At 47.7% G+C, this 18,400-nt stretch overlaps 1 protein-coding gene across 1 annotated transcript in view; it reads left to right on the top strand.

The window, feature by feature from the left end:
• Positions 1–700: 700 nt before the first annotated feature.
• The window catches only part of IFT43 (intraflagellar transport 43), a gene marked incomplete at its 5' end in the record, with an annotated part of 48,796 nt that continues 31,096 nt past the window's right edge, over positions 701–18,400 (top strand). The window contains 2 exon segments of the mRNA XM_034768491.1: positions 701–793; positions 17,142–17,209. Coding sequence (XP_034624382.1) covers positions 701–793; positions 17,142–17,209 — 161 coding nt within the window.

Below are 18,400 nucleotides of genomic sequence, written 5' to 3'. Positions count from 1 at the left end.
CCCCCTGCCGGGGGCTCTGCCCCCCCGCCGTCCGCTCCATCCCCTCCCCCTGCCGGGGGCTCTGCCCCCCCGCCGCCGCCCCCTCCATCCCCTCTCTGCCCACCGCCGGTTCCCTCGCTGAGGGTTGTGCCCCTTACCCCGGGGCTCTGCTGTTCCGCCCTCTATGACCCCACCCGGGGCACCGCTAACCACGTGAGAAGCCCCAGTCCCTGTTTGTAATCACGCACAGTCAAAGACGACCCCTGGCATCCAAAGGGCTTGGGGGAGAGGAATACAATCCTCCCTATACAGCCGTTCATATACATCTGATTGATCTTGTCCTTATACAAATCTAAGTGTTGGCTCTCCCCAGCTGCCCCGATGCTGTTGCCAATTGGCTGTTTTTTTTTTAAATGCCTCTTGCTGTTGAGGTGGGTCTGGAGAAGGGACTTGGAGGAGAGTTTACTGGCCTTGTAGAACAGTTCAGGGAGTGTGTGCCGTGCAAAGGGGACCACTTGGAAAATGGTCCAGAGATGGCTGTGTGAGCAGTGAACAAATGATGGTCCTGGTGCTTGTATTGTTTTTTTCCTGTTTGTGATTCTTACAGTACAGTACAGTGCTAATGTTGCATTACGGAAGTTATTTGGATTCTCTCTCCATCACCATGCACTTGCTGCCCTGAAGTTGCTACTGTCAGTAACTGTGCTGTCTGCCCCCTCAGATGGCCAAGATGGGTCGACGAGCTCGCCAGGATTCCTTTCCTGAGGAGAATCGTCTCAGCAGGAAGAATTCCTCTGCCACTTCTACTGGAGAGGTGGGTACCATGGACAGGATAACATGCCTGCAGCCTAAGGTGCCACTTAAATCCGACATTGCCCATTACAGAGGATTCTGCTTCACCAGTGTAGGTCTACCCCGACTAAGTCTTGTTCTTACTGCTGGGGTCCACAGTGCCATTCTGTATTTCCCATTACTGTGCTGTCGAATGTCTGACTGAGTGCAAGTATCAGGGGATAGCCGTGTTAGTCTGTATCTACAAAAACAACAAGGAGTCTGGTGGCACCTTAAAGACTAACAGACTTCGGATGCATCCGAAGAAGTGAGGTTTTTACTCACGAAAGCTTATGCCCAAATAAATCTGTTAGTCTTTAAGGTGCCACCAGACTCCTTGTTGTTTTTGACTGAGTGCACTCCTAGTGTCTCCAACATGTGTAACTGTACTGGGTGGGGGGAGGAGGGCAGACGTGGTCTATGATGATTTTCCATGGGAGAGATGTACATGGTGATATGGAACATGCTGGTATGGGGGAATCTGAGGATCTGCACAGGAGTGCCTCACAAAAAGCAGTGTGATGAATGTAGCTGCTTTCTTCGAGTGATCTTCTTCCACATGAATTCTACTCTTGTTGCTCATGTGCCCCATGCTCACAAGATCAGATTTTTGGCCAGCCGTGTCTGTTGGTCTTGTGTCCTAGGTGCCATCATGTTCCACCCCAGGGCGTAAAGGTCTGATGAGGCTCAACCATCCTTCTTCAATCCTTCTTACCATCCATGGCAGTGAGATGGAACCCCTGCAGTGTCTGCCCTTTCTCTGTGCACGGTGCTGGTGTTAGTTAAAACAAGAGGTAGTGACTTAATTAATACGTTTTTAGTTAGTAAAAACTATATATAATATTTTTCTTAAATTTGTTAGACTTGAGTTCCCTCCCCTACCCAGGGTACTAGCATTATAGCAGAAGCTTAAAGTCACTAGGCTTTAAGACCCATTCTTCATGTGGCACTTGGATGCCTATTAATGATGGACATCCCCTGTACCTGCTCTGCTGTTGTACTAATTTTGATGGACTATATGGGCCCAAAGAGTTAAAGGTATTAACATGATTCTGTCACTGTACAGCATTAAACAGTTTTACACAAAGTTTGTTGTACAGAGACCTCCGCCTGCTTAGAACATGGCAAATACACCATTAAAAATCTTTAAAACCTTTTATTAAAGATACTGAAAAGAAGGAAAAACAGTTAAAGCCTTTGAAATGTAAAGTGTTAAATAAAGATTTTATTTTAACAACATCTCTTGTTCCCTTTCCATTTAGCTGGAGACAGTTTGTGGAAGGAAACCCCCTACCGGCCCCTTTGACGGTCTTTTAGATGGTATTAAAGATAGAATAAATTGCCTAGGGAGGTTGTGGAATCTCCATCTCTGGAGATATTTAAGTGTAGGTTAGATAAATGTCTATCAGGGATGGTCTAGACAGTATTTGGTCCTGCCATGTGGGCAGGGGACTGGACTCGATGACCTTTCGAGGTCCCTTCCAGTCCTAGAATCTATAAATCTATAGTAATAACTTCTTTTTTTGGGGGGGGGGGAGAGATGGGCTGGAGCTGTTGTTATTGCTCTTGATGTTAAAGTCCAGTCCTCTTCGCTAGAAGACCAAACAAGACAAACCCACTCAATAGGGGAGAGAAAAGAACAGCAATGATAGAAAATGCAGCTTCTGTCTGTGGTATTGACTTTCACTTGCAACCTCACAGCTGGAAAAACACCGGCACAGCACACAATCTTATTGGCCACTCTGAGACCTGGCAACCTTGAACCAGCTTTAGGCTGCTTAGAGCATTGAATTTAGCTGCCTCTTTTTGGTCACATGCTCACAGCAGTGATATGCAGAATATACAGTCTTGGCTGGCTAAGTCAGACTCTTCTATGAGATAGAAGGCAAAAAGAGAAGGATAGGAAAAGGAAGAAATAAGATGGGGAAGAAAATGGACATATGGGAAGGTGACAGTCTCGCATCCCAGGTGGTGGTTGGGATTTAGCCAGACCCAGTGGAAGAGATTGTCATCTGGGTCCCTTTCTCTGACTAGGTCAGGTCAGGACATTTTTCAGGATCAGGACAACGAAGGCCCAATGGGTCATAGCGAATCCTGGGGTCCCAGGAGACAATGCAGGTGGCAGCCATGATGGTGAAGTTCATTCTTTCTGGTCCATCCATCTATCACCCAGCCATTGTTGTCAGACAGCTTCTGATTTTCCCCGCAAAGTCTTCCTATTTTAAGGACCCCAAAAGGGGAGTGGTGGCCCATCCTTTCATTATTTTGTTCACCAATTAAGCTTAATTTCTGACACGCTAATTTGGGTCCACTGATTTCCAGTACAACACTTTTCTTCTTTACCAGGTGTGATCTTAACACTGTCCTTGAATTATATTAGTAAGCTTTTTGGTTTGAATTAATTCAATCGGTCTTGTCTCACTTTTGCACATTATTCCCATTCACATTTGTTATAGGTTATTATGACATTTTATGAACTTTCACAATGAGGGTAGATTTGTAGGCTCAGTTATTACAGTACTGCCCTGGAAAAGGGTCCATCCCAGAGCAATGTTCCATTTGTCACTCTTTTTCTAGGCGCAATCTGTGTGAGGGAAGCCAACCTGAAGCTGTTCCTCCTTGAGAATTTGTTGTAAGCCTCCTCGCATACTGAGGAGAAGGCTTCAGCCAGACCTCAGCCATCTGCTGGTGCCCTAGTGGGCTGAGATTCCACCCCAAGCTCTTGGGTAACATCTGCTCAGAGCCTCATTTGTCCACTTCTACATCAATGTTAACTTCTGATCGGCAGAAAGGAGCACTGCTCCAGAGATGAGCCAAGGTACTGGTCACCATCCCCGGCACCTGAGTCACTAGACTCTTGTCTTGGGCTCATTTGTTTAAGGGCCGTAATCTTAGAAAGGCTCCTTCTGGTGTCCTGGTGCTGACCTCCAAAACAGCAGGTGCAGTGCCCACTCAATTGGCAGACTGCGCTGCCCTTGGTACCCACCCTGGCACTGAATGACTGAGTACCTGTAGCCTCTGCACTCAGAGCTTCAGTATCGTGCACCTCAGTACTGACTAGCTCTGTGGTATCTGCTACTTTGGCAAAGACTAAGGCCTTGGCTACACTTGCAAGTTACAGCACAATAAAGCAGCTCCGGGCGCCCTAGCTCACTCCCCGTCCACATTGGCAAGGCAAGTAGAGCACTCTGACTCCACAGCTACAGCGCTGCTGGTGCTCCACCTCGGCGAGTGGAATAATGTTTGCTGCGCCCCTGTTGGAGCGCCGCGGCGCCAGTGTGAACGAGATGTTGCGTTACTGCACTGTGATCAGCCTCTGGAAACGTCCCGTAATCGTGGGCACTCTTGTCGTTGTGAAATCGGCTGCAGGAATGCGGAAATTCCCTTTCAAAGCTCCATTTTGGAGAAGCTGGCTGCTTATCAGCTCCGAGAAAAAGCAAACATTTATTGTTTGCTTTGAGTGAGTGAGAGAGAGGTGGGGAGGGGAGAGGGGGGTCTGAACTTACAAGACAGCATGGTGTCACACTCTCAGCACCCCAAAAACTCTCTCTCTCTTCCCCCCCCCAACATTCACATAACACGCTCCCTGTCACACTTCACCCTCCCCATTTGAAAAGCACATTGCAGTCACTTGCATGCTGGGATAGCTGCCCATAATGCACCGCTGCAAGTGCCGCAAATGTGGCCACGCCAGTGCCCTTTAAGCTGTCAGTGTGGACAGACTGCAGCACTTTCCCTACTGCGCTCTACAAAGGTGGTTTTAACTCACCGCGCTCTACATCTGCAAGTGTAGCCATGCCCTAAGTGATGGATTGCTGGGCCTGGTAACTGGTCACTTATTCTTGAGAGATTGAAAGTGGTGATATCCAAAGCATCTGCTTTGGAGTTACCAGTGTGCTAGGTTTGAGGTATGCCTTGTATCACCTCTCCTATGCTTAGACAGGGCATGTGATATAATGGCCCCTCCCTTGGAGTAGCCAGAAGTGGAATCCATGTGGACAATTGCTCGAAAAAGAAAGGTTACTTACTTTGCAGGAACTGTGGTTTTTAGATGTGATGTTCACATGTAGTCTATGACCTGCTCCCTCTTTCCATTACTATAGAGATCTATACCACTTGGATTCTGTACTGGCAAAGAAATTGAGGGGTGGTTGGGCCTGCTCAGCCTTTTATGCCCTGAGGGGAGTGGGAGGGGGTTGGGGAGGGGTTGCACGAGGGCACTTAGGACACACACATGGCCCCAATGGACACTGCCAGTTGAAATAATCCAATCTCCTGTGCATGGCGTGGTGTTCTGTCCCCTCTAGTGGCACTGAGACCACTTAGGGATTAATGAGTCTGCTACAGCCTTAGCTAAGGGCCATGTGGCTTTTAGCTCATGTAGTAGAGGCTCATGCATTTAGCTCCATAAATCCCAGGTTCGATCTCACCTGCTGATGACCGGGGTCTGTCAGTGTTACATGTGCACCAAGAATGAAAACTGTGTGGGTAATATATCATGCAGAACCTCAGTTACTGTAGGGGATCTGGTCATACTCAGGAGGCAGTGGCTCTAGGATACACAGCTGCAGCCTCCTGTATATGTAAATCAATTGTGTGACTTGGGACCCTTTCTGGGCTCTGGTGTTCTTGCAGGTGTATTTATTCTCTAGAACCCCCTTTTCACCACTCTAACTTGCACCTGTGTGTGGTTTGGGACCTTTCATTCTTTAGGGAGAAATGACTTTATCTACTCTCTGTTGGCCTTGTTTGTAACTTGGCTTCCTTCTTAGGCAGTCCCCGGACAAGCATCTGGTTTGTGGCAGCCTCCTGCTGCCTTTGCAGTTGAACGTGCATGACCAAACTCTCGCCTGTCTTGGACTGTTTCACTGACACCCACACAAAGCAGATGTAAAATGTCACCATTGTGAATGGGGGGAGTTGACACTCACTCTCTCCAGGTGTGAATGATTACACGAGGTGTGTGGCAGGGGAGAATCAGGTGCACAGTGTCCTTTAGGTGTTGCTTGTATTCGTTCCAAGCTGAAATCCAGAGACTCGTGTTGGGGGCCTTTCATGGTTCTTTTTTTTTTTTTTTTTATAATTTCTTTCTCTTTCTTTTCCCCCTGCTGATCATTCTAGGATGAAGACACTGAGGAAAAGGTAGACCTTGTAGGACTAGAGGCTTCTGGGTAGATGCTGGCTTCTCCTAGGGAAACTGGCAGAGCTAACCTGTCAATGCAAGTGGAGATTGCCTTGAAAGGGACTTTCATACAGGAGAATGAAATATAGTAGTCTCATGCCTCCGGTTCAATGATTTGCCTGGTTTCCCCTGACTCTTACTGCTATCCTTTGTTTCATAGGGACTTCCCTCCTTCCTAGCTGATGCATCCTACACTAAGGTCACAGTCATGCATGTTGCCACAGAAATGGTGGAGACATCTGATTCCATGTTGAAGACCATGGGAGTAGAGGAGCTGGGAAGGTGCTGTGCCCTCACTGAAAAACATATCAGCAATTAGTGACCAGGGTGTCAAACCAGAGACTGGGTTTTGATTTTATCTATGGTATGCTTGGCAGGATGCCCTAGTGTGAAAGCTCCCCTTTAAGAGTCACAGAGTCCTTCTGGTGCCCATCAGGAGGCCAGTCAATAGACCAACTGGGTTCTAGCTAGGATGTGTGCCTGTACCCTTTCTGTGATGTTCTTCTGCCCCTGGAACTTGGTTGCACCTCTTGTATTCTCACTGCACCAGCTCCTTGGGAAATGTTATCGCCAGGAGGGAATCGGGTGAGTTTGGGTTTGTGCTGAGCTCCTGAGCTACATGAAGGGAGCTGCAATTTCACTAGTGCTCTTCTGTATGGATTTACCATAACTAAAAGGCTTTCCTGCAAATTTCACAGCATTCATTTAGAAAAGGGAGTCCTGACTGCTGTTCAGTATGTACTAGAAACTCATCAAATGGGCAGTTGTTTCCTGGGGGAAAGCTTGGAAATGCTTCTTAATTTTCTGAAAAGCTTCTGGGCTCCGTGTCTTGTGTAGTTTCTGCCTATGGCAGGAGTCGCTATTGCCCAGTCCTCCTGGCTAAAGCTGCTTATTGTATATATTAGATATTCAAAAGCTTCTTTTAGCTGAAGAAAGGTAGAGAAGAGAAAGCACCATCCCAATACCCTAGTGGTAGTATGGCATGTCCTAGCTGGTCTTCACTCCCCTCGCCAGAAGGAGCTGGGCGTTCTGCAAGGGCTGAGCCCTGGCGGGAAGTTGGAGTGGCCCTCCTTTCTTCTCCCTCACTGCCAGCAGTATTGCTGAGCTCCAAAGCTTGGAAGGAGTGCTTCCTGTCTTGGTCCAAAGGTGAGGGGGAAATGGGTTGCATCCTCTCCAAATAGGAATGTCTTTTTCAGAGCAGATGCTGCCTTCCTCCCAATGCTTCCCTGAGCTATCTGGTTAAATACCAGCTGATAAACCCAGTATCTTATTGATCTGTGCCATGTGAATCTCTTCCTAAGGCCAGTGCCTCTGGGTCTGATCCTACAAGGTGCTGATTGCGTTGAAGTCAGTGGGAGTTGAGGGTGTTTAGCAGCTTGGTGTCAAGCCCTCTGCATGTGATGGGATCTACTGTGCATGAGGCAGCTCAACAGAGAAATGACTGTGTCTGCCAGCTAACAGTCAGAACACCACCTGTTACCAGGTCCTCAGTTGGCAATTGTCTGCTGAATCAAAGCTATGGGGGATCAGCCTTTTCTTTGGGTTTTTTATTCCAATCCTAGAAAGCCTGTATGAGGTCCCATTCTGGGGGGGTTATTGTGTGTGAAGGCTAAAGTCCAGGAAGGAGACTCTGCCTCACACCTCATTACTTCTGGCCACAGGACGTTACTTTCAATTGGTCTGATGCCTGTCGTAGAGAGAGAAATAGCACTGCAATTCACAATTTTCTTTTCATAGTATCATAACAGTTAATGGTAAGAAAGATCCACCTAAGTTCACCCATTCTCATGCCAGGTCAGGGCAGGATTGTTCCCTATGTTAGAAGCCCCAGGGTTGTGTCCCAAGTAGTTTTCACTGTCTCAAGTGATTGGACTTCCCTTGGGGGATGATTCCACAGACTTTCTTCTTGCTGCTGGGAAGAGAATCAACCTAAATCTTCATAGTCTTAATTCTGTCTGGTTAGATCCAATTACATCCCCCTGTATCACCCTAGATCAGCGGTTCCCAAGCCAGGTCCTACTGAGCACTTGCTGGGAATCTGTGGAGAGCTGATTGGTCACATGGTAGTAGCTCCTCCTGGCTGCTACATTTCATTAAAATATTTTCCTGACGGGACTTTTCCATGTGAGCAGTTGTTGCTACAGAGATGTTGTGTGATGCGAGGGAGAGGCGGTGTCAAGGAGGCGATTGTTCTAGTGAGAAGTGATCATTACTATGAAATACTTTAGGACCACCTGGCCTAAATCCCTGCCTTTCCTCCCTAGGGTTTACACCCTTCAGATACCTGGTCATTCTTTATATTGAAGTTACATTTATAAATAATTCTATAACAGGAAAATAAATGGTTAATTGCTGTAGGGTCTGATGGATCAGTAAGTTGCTTATAACCATCTGTAATGCCTATTACTTGTGTCTATAAAATGTTTATAATCTCTATTAATCATTTATTAACCCTTTATAAGACCATTATAAATGGAACCTAGCTATCAAGTGTGACCACAGACTTCTGCAGCTACAATACATCCCTCCCTTAGTCATTGCTCAGCCAAGTTGAAATACTTAGCTTCTTTAATCATCTGTTTGAAGTTGGCCCCTCCATTGCCCTGATGACTCATATAGCCCTTCTCTGAACTCCCTTTGGGCTGCACTGAGTGTTTATAATCTGGGCTCTTCCTGTATTAGGTATGTTCCCCACTGGGGGTTGAAGATTATTGAACCAGCAGCATTTGTGCTCTTTGTGTGAATGTGCCTGCTGAAGTCCTGCCCTCCATCCATCTGCCTGCTCTAGGATGTGTTCTGCATCCCCTGGCTCAGATTTGAATGCCTGCCAGGTTCAACTAGTCATTGGGCTGCGCTTTCCAAGGCTGTATAGGACACATAGCAAAGGGATGAGAGGCTGGTCAACGGAATAATAAAGGGTCTATCCCTGTATCTCTGCTTTGTGGCAAGGAAGAGAACATAGTTAATCTGGAGGGGCAAAGTGTGTTGGAGGAGTGAGAAAAGGGGTGGGAACAAAAACTCCTGTGTTCTGCTCCTGCTCTGCCACAGATTTGGTGTGTGACCTTGGACAAGTTCCTTCTCCAATCTGTGCCTTAATCCCTTTCTGTTAAGTGGAGATAATGTTGTGTGGAGATTGACTAATACACCTCTACCCCGATATAACGCTGTCCTCAGGAGCCAAAAAATCTTACCACCTTATAGGTGAAACCATGTTATATTGAACTTGCTTTAATTTGCCGGAGTGCGCAGCCCCCTCCACCCCCGCCCCCGAGCACTGCTTTACCGCGTTATATCCGAATTTGTGTTATTTCTCAGGGTAGAGGTGTATTTGTAAAGCAGCTGGAAAAGTGCTATTTATTATTATTATTATTTAAATTAAGCTGGTCATTATCAGGAATGCAATCATGATTAATAATGTGAGCTGTTGTTGAAAACACAGGTGAGGAGAATATAAAGCAAAGTACTTTACATATGTAACTTAGTACGGGCCTGATCATGCAGGTGAGGAGCCCCATTACAATCAATAGCGTTACTAGTGTGACTGAGGCTTGCTCACGTGGGTGAGACTTTGCAGGATCAGAGAAAGCAGAAAGTGAAACAGTGTTGTTTTCTTGCCCAGTTCTTGTTCAAGCACCTCGTTCTGTATTTGGGTCCCTAGCCCTGTTTACATGGTAAGCTCTAATCTGATTCCATTAGCCACCCCCAAACTTTCTCAGAACCTAAATATTGACCCTACAGCATTCCAGTCTGAGCGTTACAGAAGTCCGAGTAAGATGCTTTTGAGTCCACTGTTGCATATGCCTATGCAGTGGGTTTATCCCAATGGGGGATTATTTATTTATTTTGAGGAAGCATCTGCTCTGTGCTAGGTGCTTTCCCATTACCCCCTGCTCTGAGGAGTTTAGAACTGAAGGAGTCCTGTCTTGCTCCAACAAGATACTTCAATCCTTCTGATTAGTTATAATTTGTATTGTGGTAGTGCCTAGGAGCCACAGTCATAGACCAGGACCCCATTGTGTTAGGTGCTGTAAAAACAGAACAAAAAGACAGCCCCTGCTCCACAGATCTAATAGTCTAATTAAGATCTCTTGCTCTGTAGGGTTCTGCTGTCCCCCATGACACTTGACTATGGAGGAGCCCTCAGCTAAGGCTAACCCCTCTTGGTATGGGCCATGCTACCCAAAGCTTTGCCTGGTTTGGTGTGGTGCTGGGGGTGGGAGTTGATAGCTCTCACAGCGAGAGGCATTTCAACAGAGCCTGAGAGAAATAAGTGCCAGCTCCAAGGCTGTATTTCTCGGTGGTGTTTTCAGTTGTGAATGCCATCCCAGATTTGCTTGGCAAACATGTTTGTCCTGGACTGGGCTGAACTTGTCTGCCATGTCCAGGAGATTCTGCTGGCTACATGGATTCTGTTATTCTCTGCTATTAGGAGATGCATCATCCACCACAGGGGAGCCAGTGTTTTGGAAGTCATGGGCTGTTACACCTGTATACTTTTGAAGTGGACTTGCTTCTCTTTCCATGTGGTTCTCTGTTGCCTGCAGACATGCTGGACTCCCAGCCATTCCTGGGCCTGCTCAGCTGGAAATTGGCCAGATTCTCCAGGAGGAATCTGAAAAATGCAACTAAACTCATGTTCCCTAATTAGGCCAACTTCCCCAGTGTGAGCCCCAGCATCATATGGCCTGGCGCTCCCCAAGGCCCTGTATTGCCTCTCTCCCACTCCCCCCAGCACCCCAAGTGGCCAGCCAGCAGAGCAGTTATTTTCAGCCTGTTGAGGTTATCTATTGGCCTTTCAATGACATCTTCCTTCATTCTCACCAAAATAGCTCTTCTAATCAGTCACGTTTCCCAGCCTTTTTTGTAGCATCCTCCCTGTGCAGCTCCCTGGGTGGGGAGGAGAGACAGACACTGGGAATCCCATGGGAAATAGTTTTATTAAAAGATTTTTCCACACATTTATTTCATGCTTTGAATGCTTCTATCCTGAGCCCACTAAGGGAGCTGATGGCGGGGTATAGCTGGATAAGAACATTTGCTACCAGTACATAGCCCTAGGGAGGAGCAAGCTGATAAAGGGACTTTTTTGTATATAACCAGGATGGGTGGGGAGGGGCATTACTGTGTAGCCTTGGGGTGAGGAGGGACATTGTTCTGTAACCCCAGGGTTGGAAAGGATAAGCCATTGGGGGGAGTGAATTGATGTTTAGGTGTGAGGAGAGAGGGAAGGATATAAGCCATCGGAGGGCAGGGCCGGGTGCCATATGCTTCAATGTGTGTACTTTATTGAAAGGACAGAAACATGGGCCTGATTTACGTAGCTGGATATGAGCGTTGTTTTACGGCATGAAGTCCTGATAACTGTTGCACAACATGGGTTGCTGCTGCTTATCCCCTGTGATAGGTGGTAGGGATCTTTTGGGGCCCTAACTGAATTCCTTGCCATCTTTATGCACCTCTGACCCTATTTTCCTAGTAAAGGGAAGTAAGTGTCTACTAGGATAAAAGGGTCCTGGAGAAGTGAAGGCCCAGTCCTCCAGGGATTTAGGATACTCCTGGGAGACTGATTTGCTAAAGGCACTTTACTGCTTTCTAAGAAAGGTCTTATAAAAGAGAGGGAGGCCCCTAGGGGGTCTAGTAGTGGGGACCACTCTCCATTATCCTAGGAAGCTAGGGGAGTTGGTTTGGGCAGACCAAGGAATCAGGCTTTCCCCATGTCTTGTTCTGTGTGATGGTTGTACAGACTGGTTTCTTTGTGTGTCTGCCCAGAGGCACTGGGGCTATTTGAGTCAGAATTCTTTTGTTTGGTGATAATTAAAAACTAATTCATGAGCCCTCTCTGAGGAGGCAGCTTTTCTTAGCTGTAGAGGAACCTTGGGTGACTTATTGTGGAGACTGAAACTGAAGCCTGGCCCTTCTTTCGCTCCACTCTGTGGTTGTTGTTAAATGAAAATAAGGCATCTACATACAATCCCCCCTGCCACCAGACCTCCACCCCCCCCAAAGCTACTGCCTGGGGCAGGGAACTGGGTCTTGTGCTTCTATCAGATGTTGGGTAAGAGGTATGAAATACATGGGATGGACCACTGCTGACCTGTCGTCATGGCCTCTCAGGTTGGGATTGAGGCCCATGTGCCCTCTGACACACACTGTTGGTGTTGTTTGAGTTCATATTTCTTGCACAGAGTGCTGATGGCTCCCAAGGGGTGTCGTGATGATGAAGGAGAATGAATCCACATCTCCAATCCCTTCTGAGAATCTGTTTATGGGAAGGATCCAGTGCATCCATAACCTGTCTCTGTAACACTAATCATCTCTCTGAAAAGATTGCTTGTTCCTCAAATTCCAAAGAGAGGCAGTTGAGGTGCTTCCAGCACCCACAAAGCTCCTTTACCTCTGCAGCTGTAGAGGCACAAGATAATAGGAGTCTGGACACCCCACCCCACCCCCCCAGTTACGTAGGGAGCAGAGGAGAAGCCACCATAGAATTACTGCTATCTGACAAGGAAAAGGAAGTGACTGAGAATAGTAGTGAGGAATAGGGTTTACAGCTCCTAGCAAGGTATAACTAATAGGATTCAGGTAATTATGGGGGCGGGGCAGTGAGCAACATACAATAGATTGTATTTAAACTCTACTGGTGAGGAAGGTCTGGGGAATCCTTAAAAGGCACCATCACAAAGAGACAGTAGACTGAATCCCTGTAGGAAAAAAAAATTAAAGGACCAAGCCATGACCATTGTGCAAAGGACATTTTCCAGGGACTGAAGGTGAGAGAGCTTCTGGAAATGAGTATCTGAACAAGAATATATAATTTAGTTAAAACTTGGAAAGAGCTAAGGGCATCAAGAAAACCAAAGTAGGTTATGTCTGTACTAGAAATGCTATGGCAGCACAGCTGCAGCTGTGCCACTATAGGTAGACAGCGACAGAGAGTCCTGTGGCACCTTTAAGACTAACAGATGTATTGGAGCATAAGCTTTCGTGGGTGAATACCCACTTCATCAGACGCATGTAATGGAAATTTCCAGAGGCAGGTATAAATATGCAGGCAAGAATCAGTCTGGAGATAACGAGGTTAGTTCAATCAGGGAGGGTGAGGTCCTCTGCTAGCAGTTGAGGTGTGAACATATATTTCTTCTATCACTGTAGTAAGTCCCCCTGTCCAGGAGGCAGTAGCTGGGTTAATGGAAAAATTCTCCTGTTGACCTAACAGTGTCTACACCAGGACTTAGGTCAGCTTAATTATGTTGCAAAGGGTGTGAAATTTTTTGTAGACCCGGACAATGTATTTAAACTGACCTAACCTTTGCAGTGTAAACCAGCCCCTAATTAATGCAGCCAAAGAGGCTAAAGAGAAAAAAGTATTTTATAAGCATGCCAAGAAATGGGAAAAGCTACACTAGAAAGTTGTCCATCAATAAACCAGGGTGACACCAATTAAGAACTGCTGGGAGCTCATCATTTTGAAAGTCCATTCATTTATTTAGGCACCTAACTACGAAGTTAGGGGCACAGAGGTCTTGACCACTTTTGGTCATTAAAAATCCTACATCCCACTTCATAAAAATTGGGGTATCTAGGCTGAAATTTGGCCAATACACCAGAACTGTATCCCTAAATTCCATGTGAAGTTTCAACTGGACATTACATTCTTTTTAGTTTTGTCTTGAATTCTTATTTAGGGCTGCTTGGGGCAGCCACATCCATCTCAGAAGTGGCTGTATTTGGGTGATGTGTGACATGATGCTTACATTTTAATTTGTAGGACACTTTGTAATTTTTAGATAAATGATGCTATATAATTAATTAATGATTGCAACAAGGGATGTGGTGGATTCACCCTTACTGGAAAATTTTTAATCAAGATTAGATTTTTTTTTCCCTAAAAAATATGAATATTTCAATTGGGCATTTAAGTCCTATGGCCTGAGTTTTACTGGAGGTCAGACTAGATAATCACAGTGGTCCCTTCTGGTCTTAAAACCTATGAATAAATGTAAATTATTATTTTAAAAAATGTATATGGTACACTAACCTAGTTATGGTACTTTACAGGCAAATAGACAAAGATACAGCCAATGATCCTCAACTGATTCTTGGCCTGGCCATCACTGTGGCTGAATATTCCTTGTAGATAATCCTGAAAGGATTACTGGGTTTATTGCAACAGAAATAAAGGAGCTGTGGGAATAGTGGAGGGTTAGTGTTCTGGACATTAAGAGCCACATGGTCTGTGTGTTCAGTGGGGAGAGGTTGTAAGGTGGGTGAAGCAGTGGGGTTAAATCCCAATTACACAGTGAAGTCATGTCTTGGTCATAGACCAGGGCATGTTTTCAGAAGTACCCTCTAAGGTTGGGTGCCTGAGCTGAAGCAACCTTGAACCTGAATGTTGACCTTAATAGTTTGGGATTAAAACCCAAGTACTCTGGGAAACACGATTTGGGGCAGAGGCTGGAGGTATTGGGTCCTCCCCTCGGTTCTGTCCCCTTGACTCTTTGGCAGCATTCATGTAACTCATCAGACACGAGGTGTTTTTGAATGTGCCTTTGCAGAGGCTGTATGTCTGGGGGACATGGGCTGTAGGCTGTCTGTGGGATTGTGTAGAGCTGTGGAGGGATCTGAGCAGGAGGGTCAAGGTTGCATATATGGGGAAGGACAGTTGTGTGAGGAGATGTAGGGGTGGGGTATGTGTAGGGTTTTTTTGTATGTGCGCGCGCCCATATGTGGTGTGGTTTTTCCCCTTTTTTTTCTGGGCTCGGGAGCACACAAATCATCTGAATTCAAAATGCTCCTTTTTTGGCACTGCAGCCTCTTCTGTAGTTTGGCATCTTAAGAATCTGGGGGAATCGTGTAAAGATCAGAAAACTCCATTCACTTGGGGCCCTGAAGGCTTTGCATTCTGTGTCATGGTCATTCCAGTCGACTGAGCTCTGTCCCCTGCGGATGAACCCATATAAGGAGGCCATTTCCTGCACTTCATGTTCCCTGCCTGTCCCTCTGACCTCCCGCGCTCCCTTTGCTGAAGAAAGCCAGTATTTTGGAACTGCAGCTCCCAGCTCATTTCTGTTCCCTGTTTATTTTTGGAGAGTGCCTATTTTTGCTCCTCCCAAGGAGCTATGCAGGGTCATGCCCCCTCCTTACAGCAGGCAGCAGTTGCCCCTGGCAGGCTATGTCCATTTCCCACACTCTCAAACAATACTTCTGCTTCTAGAAACAAACAGAGGAGACCCTCTGCCTCAGGGTTACCACCAGCCTTTCCTCATTGAGAAGCTGGAGACCCTTGGCTGGCCTTGTCGCAGAGTTATCCTCCTCCCGCGCCCCTCACTCTGAGACCAGGAAATCTTCAGTATTCACTCATCCCTTCCCCCTTTCTTAACTAAAGTTCAGGAGAATGTCCCCATTCTGCTACCCCTGCCTAAGTGTTGAAGCTCCCTTGGGGTTACTATGCTGCTCTCCACATTTGGTGCTGTAGTCTTATGAATCTCTCTAGACCACCTGCTTTTTCTGGATAGCATCCTTTGGGGCTATGAAAATCTGAAATTGTTTGCTCTGCCCTGCCCCATCTCACACACTACTGCGTCATGCAAACAGCTAAGGCCTCTGCCGTATCAGGTACTTTATACTTCATTACCCTGGGAGAGGGGAATTGAGCCCAAAGCTGCAGGTGGCATGGGCTGGACACACAGAACAGCGGCCTACTGGCTCCCCTTATGGTCTCGGAAATTCTTATCCCAATCCCTGAGCCACATCCCCACCTGCCTATTGCCATGGCCACACAGCACGTCATAGAAAGGAGCAAGATAATAGGAATAATTATCTTCTAAAAGTCTAATTCAGTCTCCTAATGTGCCTTAGTGTGTCTTGTTCTGTCCGTCTGCCTGTCTTGAACAGAGAGCTCCTCGAGGGTAGGGAATGTGTTAATTTGTTGTGCACTTATGATATGAAACAAAAATGAGTGCAGTTTAACAACACTAAACTGCAGATCCTCTCTCCTGGAGAGGGCAGCACCCACAGGCTGGACTGCCACCATACCAGGCATGTTTTGGCTAGGGTTACCATATTTCAACAAGCAAAAAAGAGGACGGGAGGAGCCCCGCCCTAGCCCCGCCCCTGCCCCTCCCACTTCCCGCCCCCCCAGAACTCCCAACCCATCTAAACCCCTCTGCTCCCTGTCCCCTGACTGCTCCGATCCCTCTCCCCACTCCTGCCCCCTGACAGCTCCCCCCCAGAACTCCCAGCCCCCTACCCCCCGCTCCTTGTCCCCTGACTGCCCCCTCCTGGGACCCCTGCTCCTAACTGCCCTCCAGAACCCCACCCCCTACCTAAGACTCCCTGTTCCTTGTCCCCTAACTGCCCCCTCCTAAGACCCCCCCCCAACTGCCCCCCAGGACCCTACCCCCTACCTGTACCCTGACTGCCCAAAACTTTCTCCACTCCCCTCCAAAAGCCCCTCCCCCGTTTCTTGACTGCCCCCTCCAGAACCTCCCTGTCCCTTCTCCTGCCCCCCCTTACCCTGCTGCTCAGAACAGGGTTGGGCTCTGTGCCAGCCGGACACATGGCTGAGCTCCCCTGCACAACACAAAACCCGGTCCCTGGCCCTGCACAGGGCTGCCGGAGCGGGCTGCAGGAGGAGGAGCTGCCGGCCGGCTCAGAATGCAGGGAGGGGGGGGTGGGAGGAGGAAGCTGCTCCGGAGTCCAGCCCGGGACTTTCCTGCAGCCCTCCCAGCCGCTCGCTCTGCCGGGGGAGGGGGAAATCCCGGACATTGTGAGTGCTTTACAAATTCCCCCCGGACGCTATTTTTAGCACACAAAAGGAGGACATGTCCGGGTAAATCCGGACGAATGGTAACCCTAGTTTTGGCTAGGCCGCATCTGAGCCTTGTGTATGTGAACTTGAGACTCAGCTAGGTCCCTGGATACAGTGATGCATCCTGTGTTGTCTCAGACACTTTAAAACCTGCCTGGCAACATTTCTGTTCCTTTGTTTTGTAAAACACTGTTAAAAACAGGACCTGAGTGTTGGACTCAAACTTCTTGCCAGGTAACACTCTGCAGGGGTCAATATGAGTGAATCTAGTGTGAGGTGGTCTGGTTGGAACTGGGTATAACATATCATCTTTTTTGTGTGTCTCTCTTATTCTTAAAGGGCCCCCCACCTAAACCCCCACGCCGGCAAGGAGGCTGGGCAGATGATCCTGTAATGGCACCTTCCAAGTGAGTACCAGCTTCTTTCTTTCTCAGGGTGGGCTTAGGCATAGATTGATTGAACATCATCTTTTAGGGCTTGCTGTCACAACCACTAGGGTTATCTTCCTGAACCTCGTATGCTGCCTCAGTCTCTAATGCTATTGTGAGCCAGCCCTCCAGACCACCCAACCCAGAGTGTCCATCCTGCTGGGGGCAGCTGACTGACTCTCCTTATGTGCTACTCTACTCAAGCCTCCAGATCTGTGGGAAACCAGTGACAGCATATCCCTTGCCTGCTGCAGTAATTGGGAAGGGGTGGGATGGGGGGGAGGGGGTTAGGAACATGTCCAGGAAAATACTCTTCCTGGCTGAGCTCTTTCCACAAGAGGATCCCATTGGTGAATAGTGGAGTCCCACTGGCAGCCAGGGCACTCCACAGAAGGAATCAGGATTTTGTGTCCAGCCTTGGTGGAAGAGTGAAATTGATCAGTGTTTGTGTGTGTTTGGTTGCGGGAATGTACTGTCTAGGAAGAAGCCCTTATGGAGGGATCCCACATTGCTGGGGGTGGTCAGGGATGGAATTCAGGGAAGAGAGAAATCAGGGAAGGAGGTGGGACTCAGTACAGCTGGAGAGTCCAGGATGGAAGATGTAGGGACTCTAGAGGAAAGGGGAGATCAGGACATGCCAAGAGATGGGGGATCTGGACTAAGGGCAGGTGGAGTTGAGAGGTGAAAACTTCAGGCAACTCACCAAAGGCTGTAAAGTTAACTGGGCTCTGCCTCACCTGTTGATAGACCTAAAGAGTAGGAAGGGGCCACTTGTATTAGGCCCAGGTAGGATGTGGGGGAGTTGCTTGTATTTCTCAGCATACACCTGAGTGTATCTGCTGGCTTAGTCACCTTACTCTGGGGGTGCTCCAATTTGTGCAAGGACTACATATGCCTCTTCCAGCAGTATGCCGGGTTCATGGGGCCCTAAGGACAGGATTGAGCATTCAAGGATCCCCTTGGCAGGTCCTATATGGCAAAGGTCCCTCAAGGCCTAACTGGACCAAATGAAATAGGTGGCCCTCTCCCCAACAGTGAGCCTACCTGGAAAAAGTAAGTTTCTGGGGACGTTACTGCTTGTTATTAGAAGAACATAGTGATGTGGATCTTCTGGGTTCTGTAGTTTGGGGAAGAGCAGAAGGAAAGTACACAGCCTGAACCCACCAGCTC

This window comes from Trachemys scripta, chromosome 4, assembly GCF_013100865.1.
Source record: "Trachemys scripta elegans isolate TJP31775 chromosome 4, CAS_Tse_1.0, whole genome shotgun sequence".
Lineage (NCBI taxonomy): Eukaryota > Metazoa > Chordata > Testudines > Emydidae > Trachemys > Trachemys scripta.
Note: the sequence above shows the minus strand (reverse complement) of the source record. Positions and strands in the feature narration are given on the sequence as shown.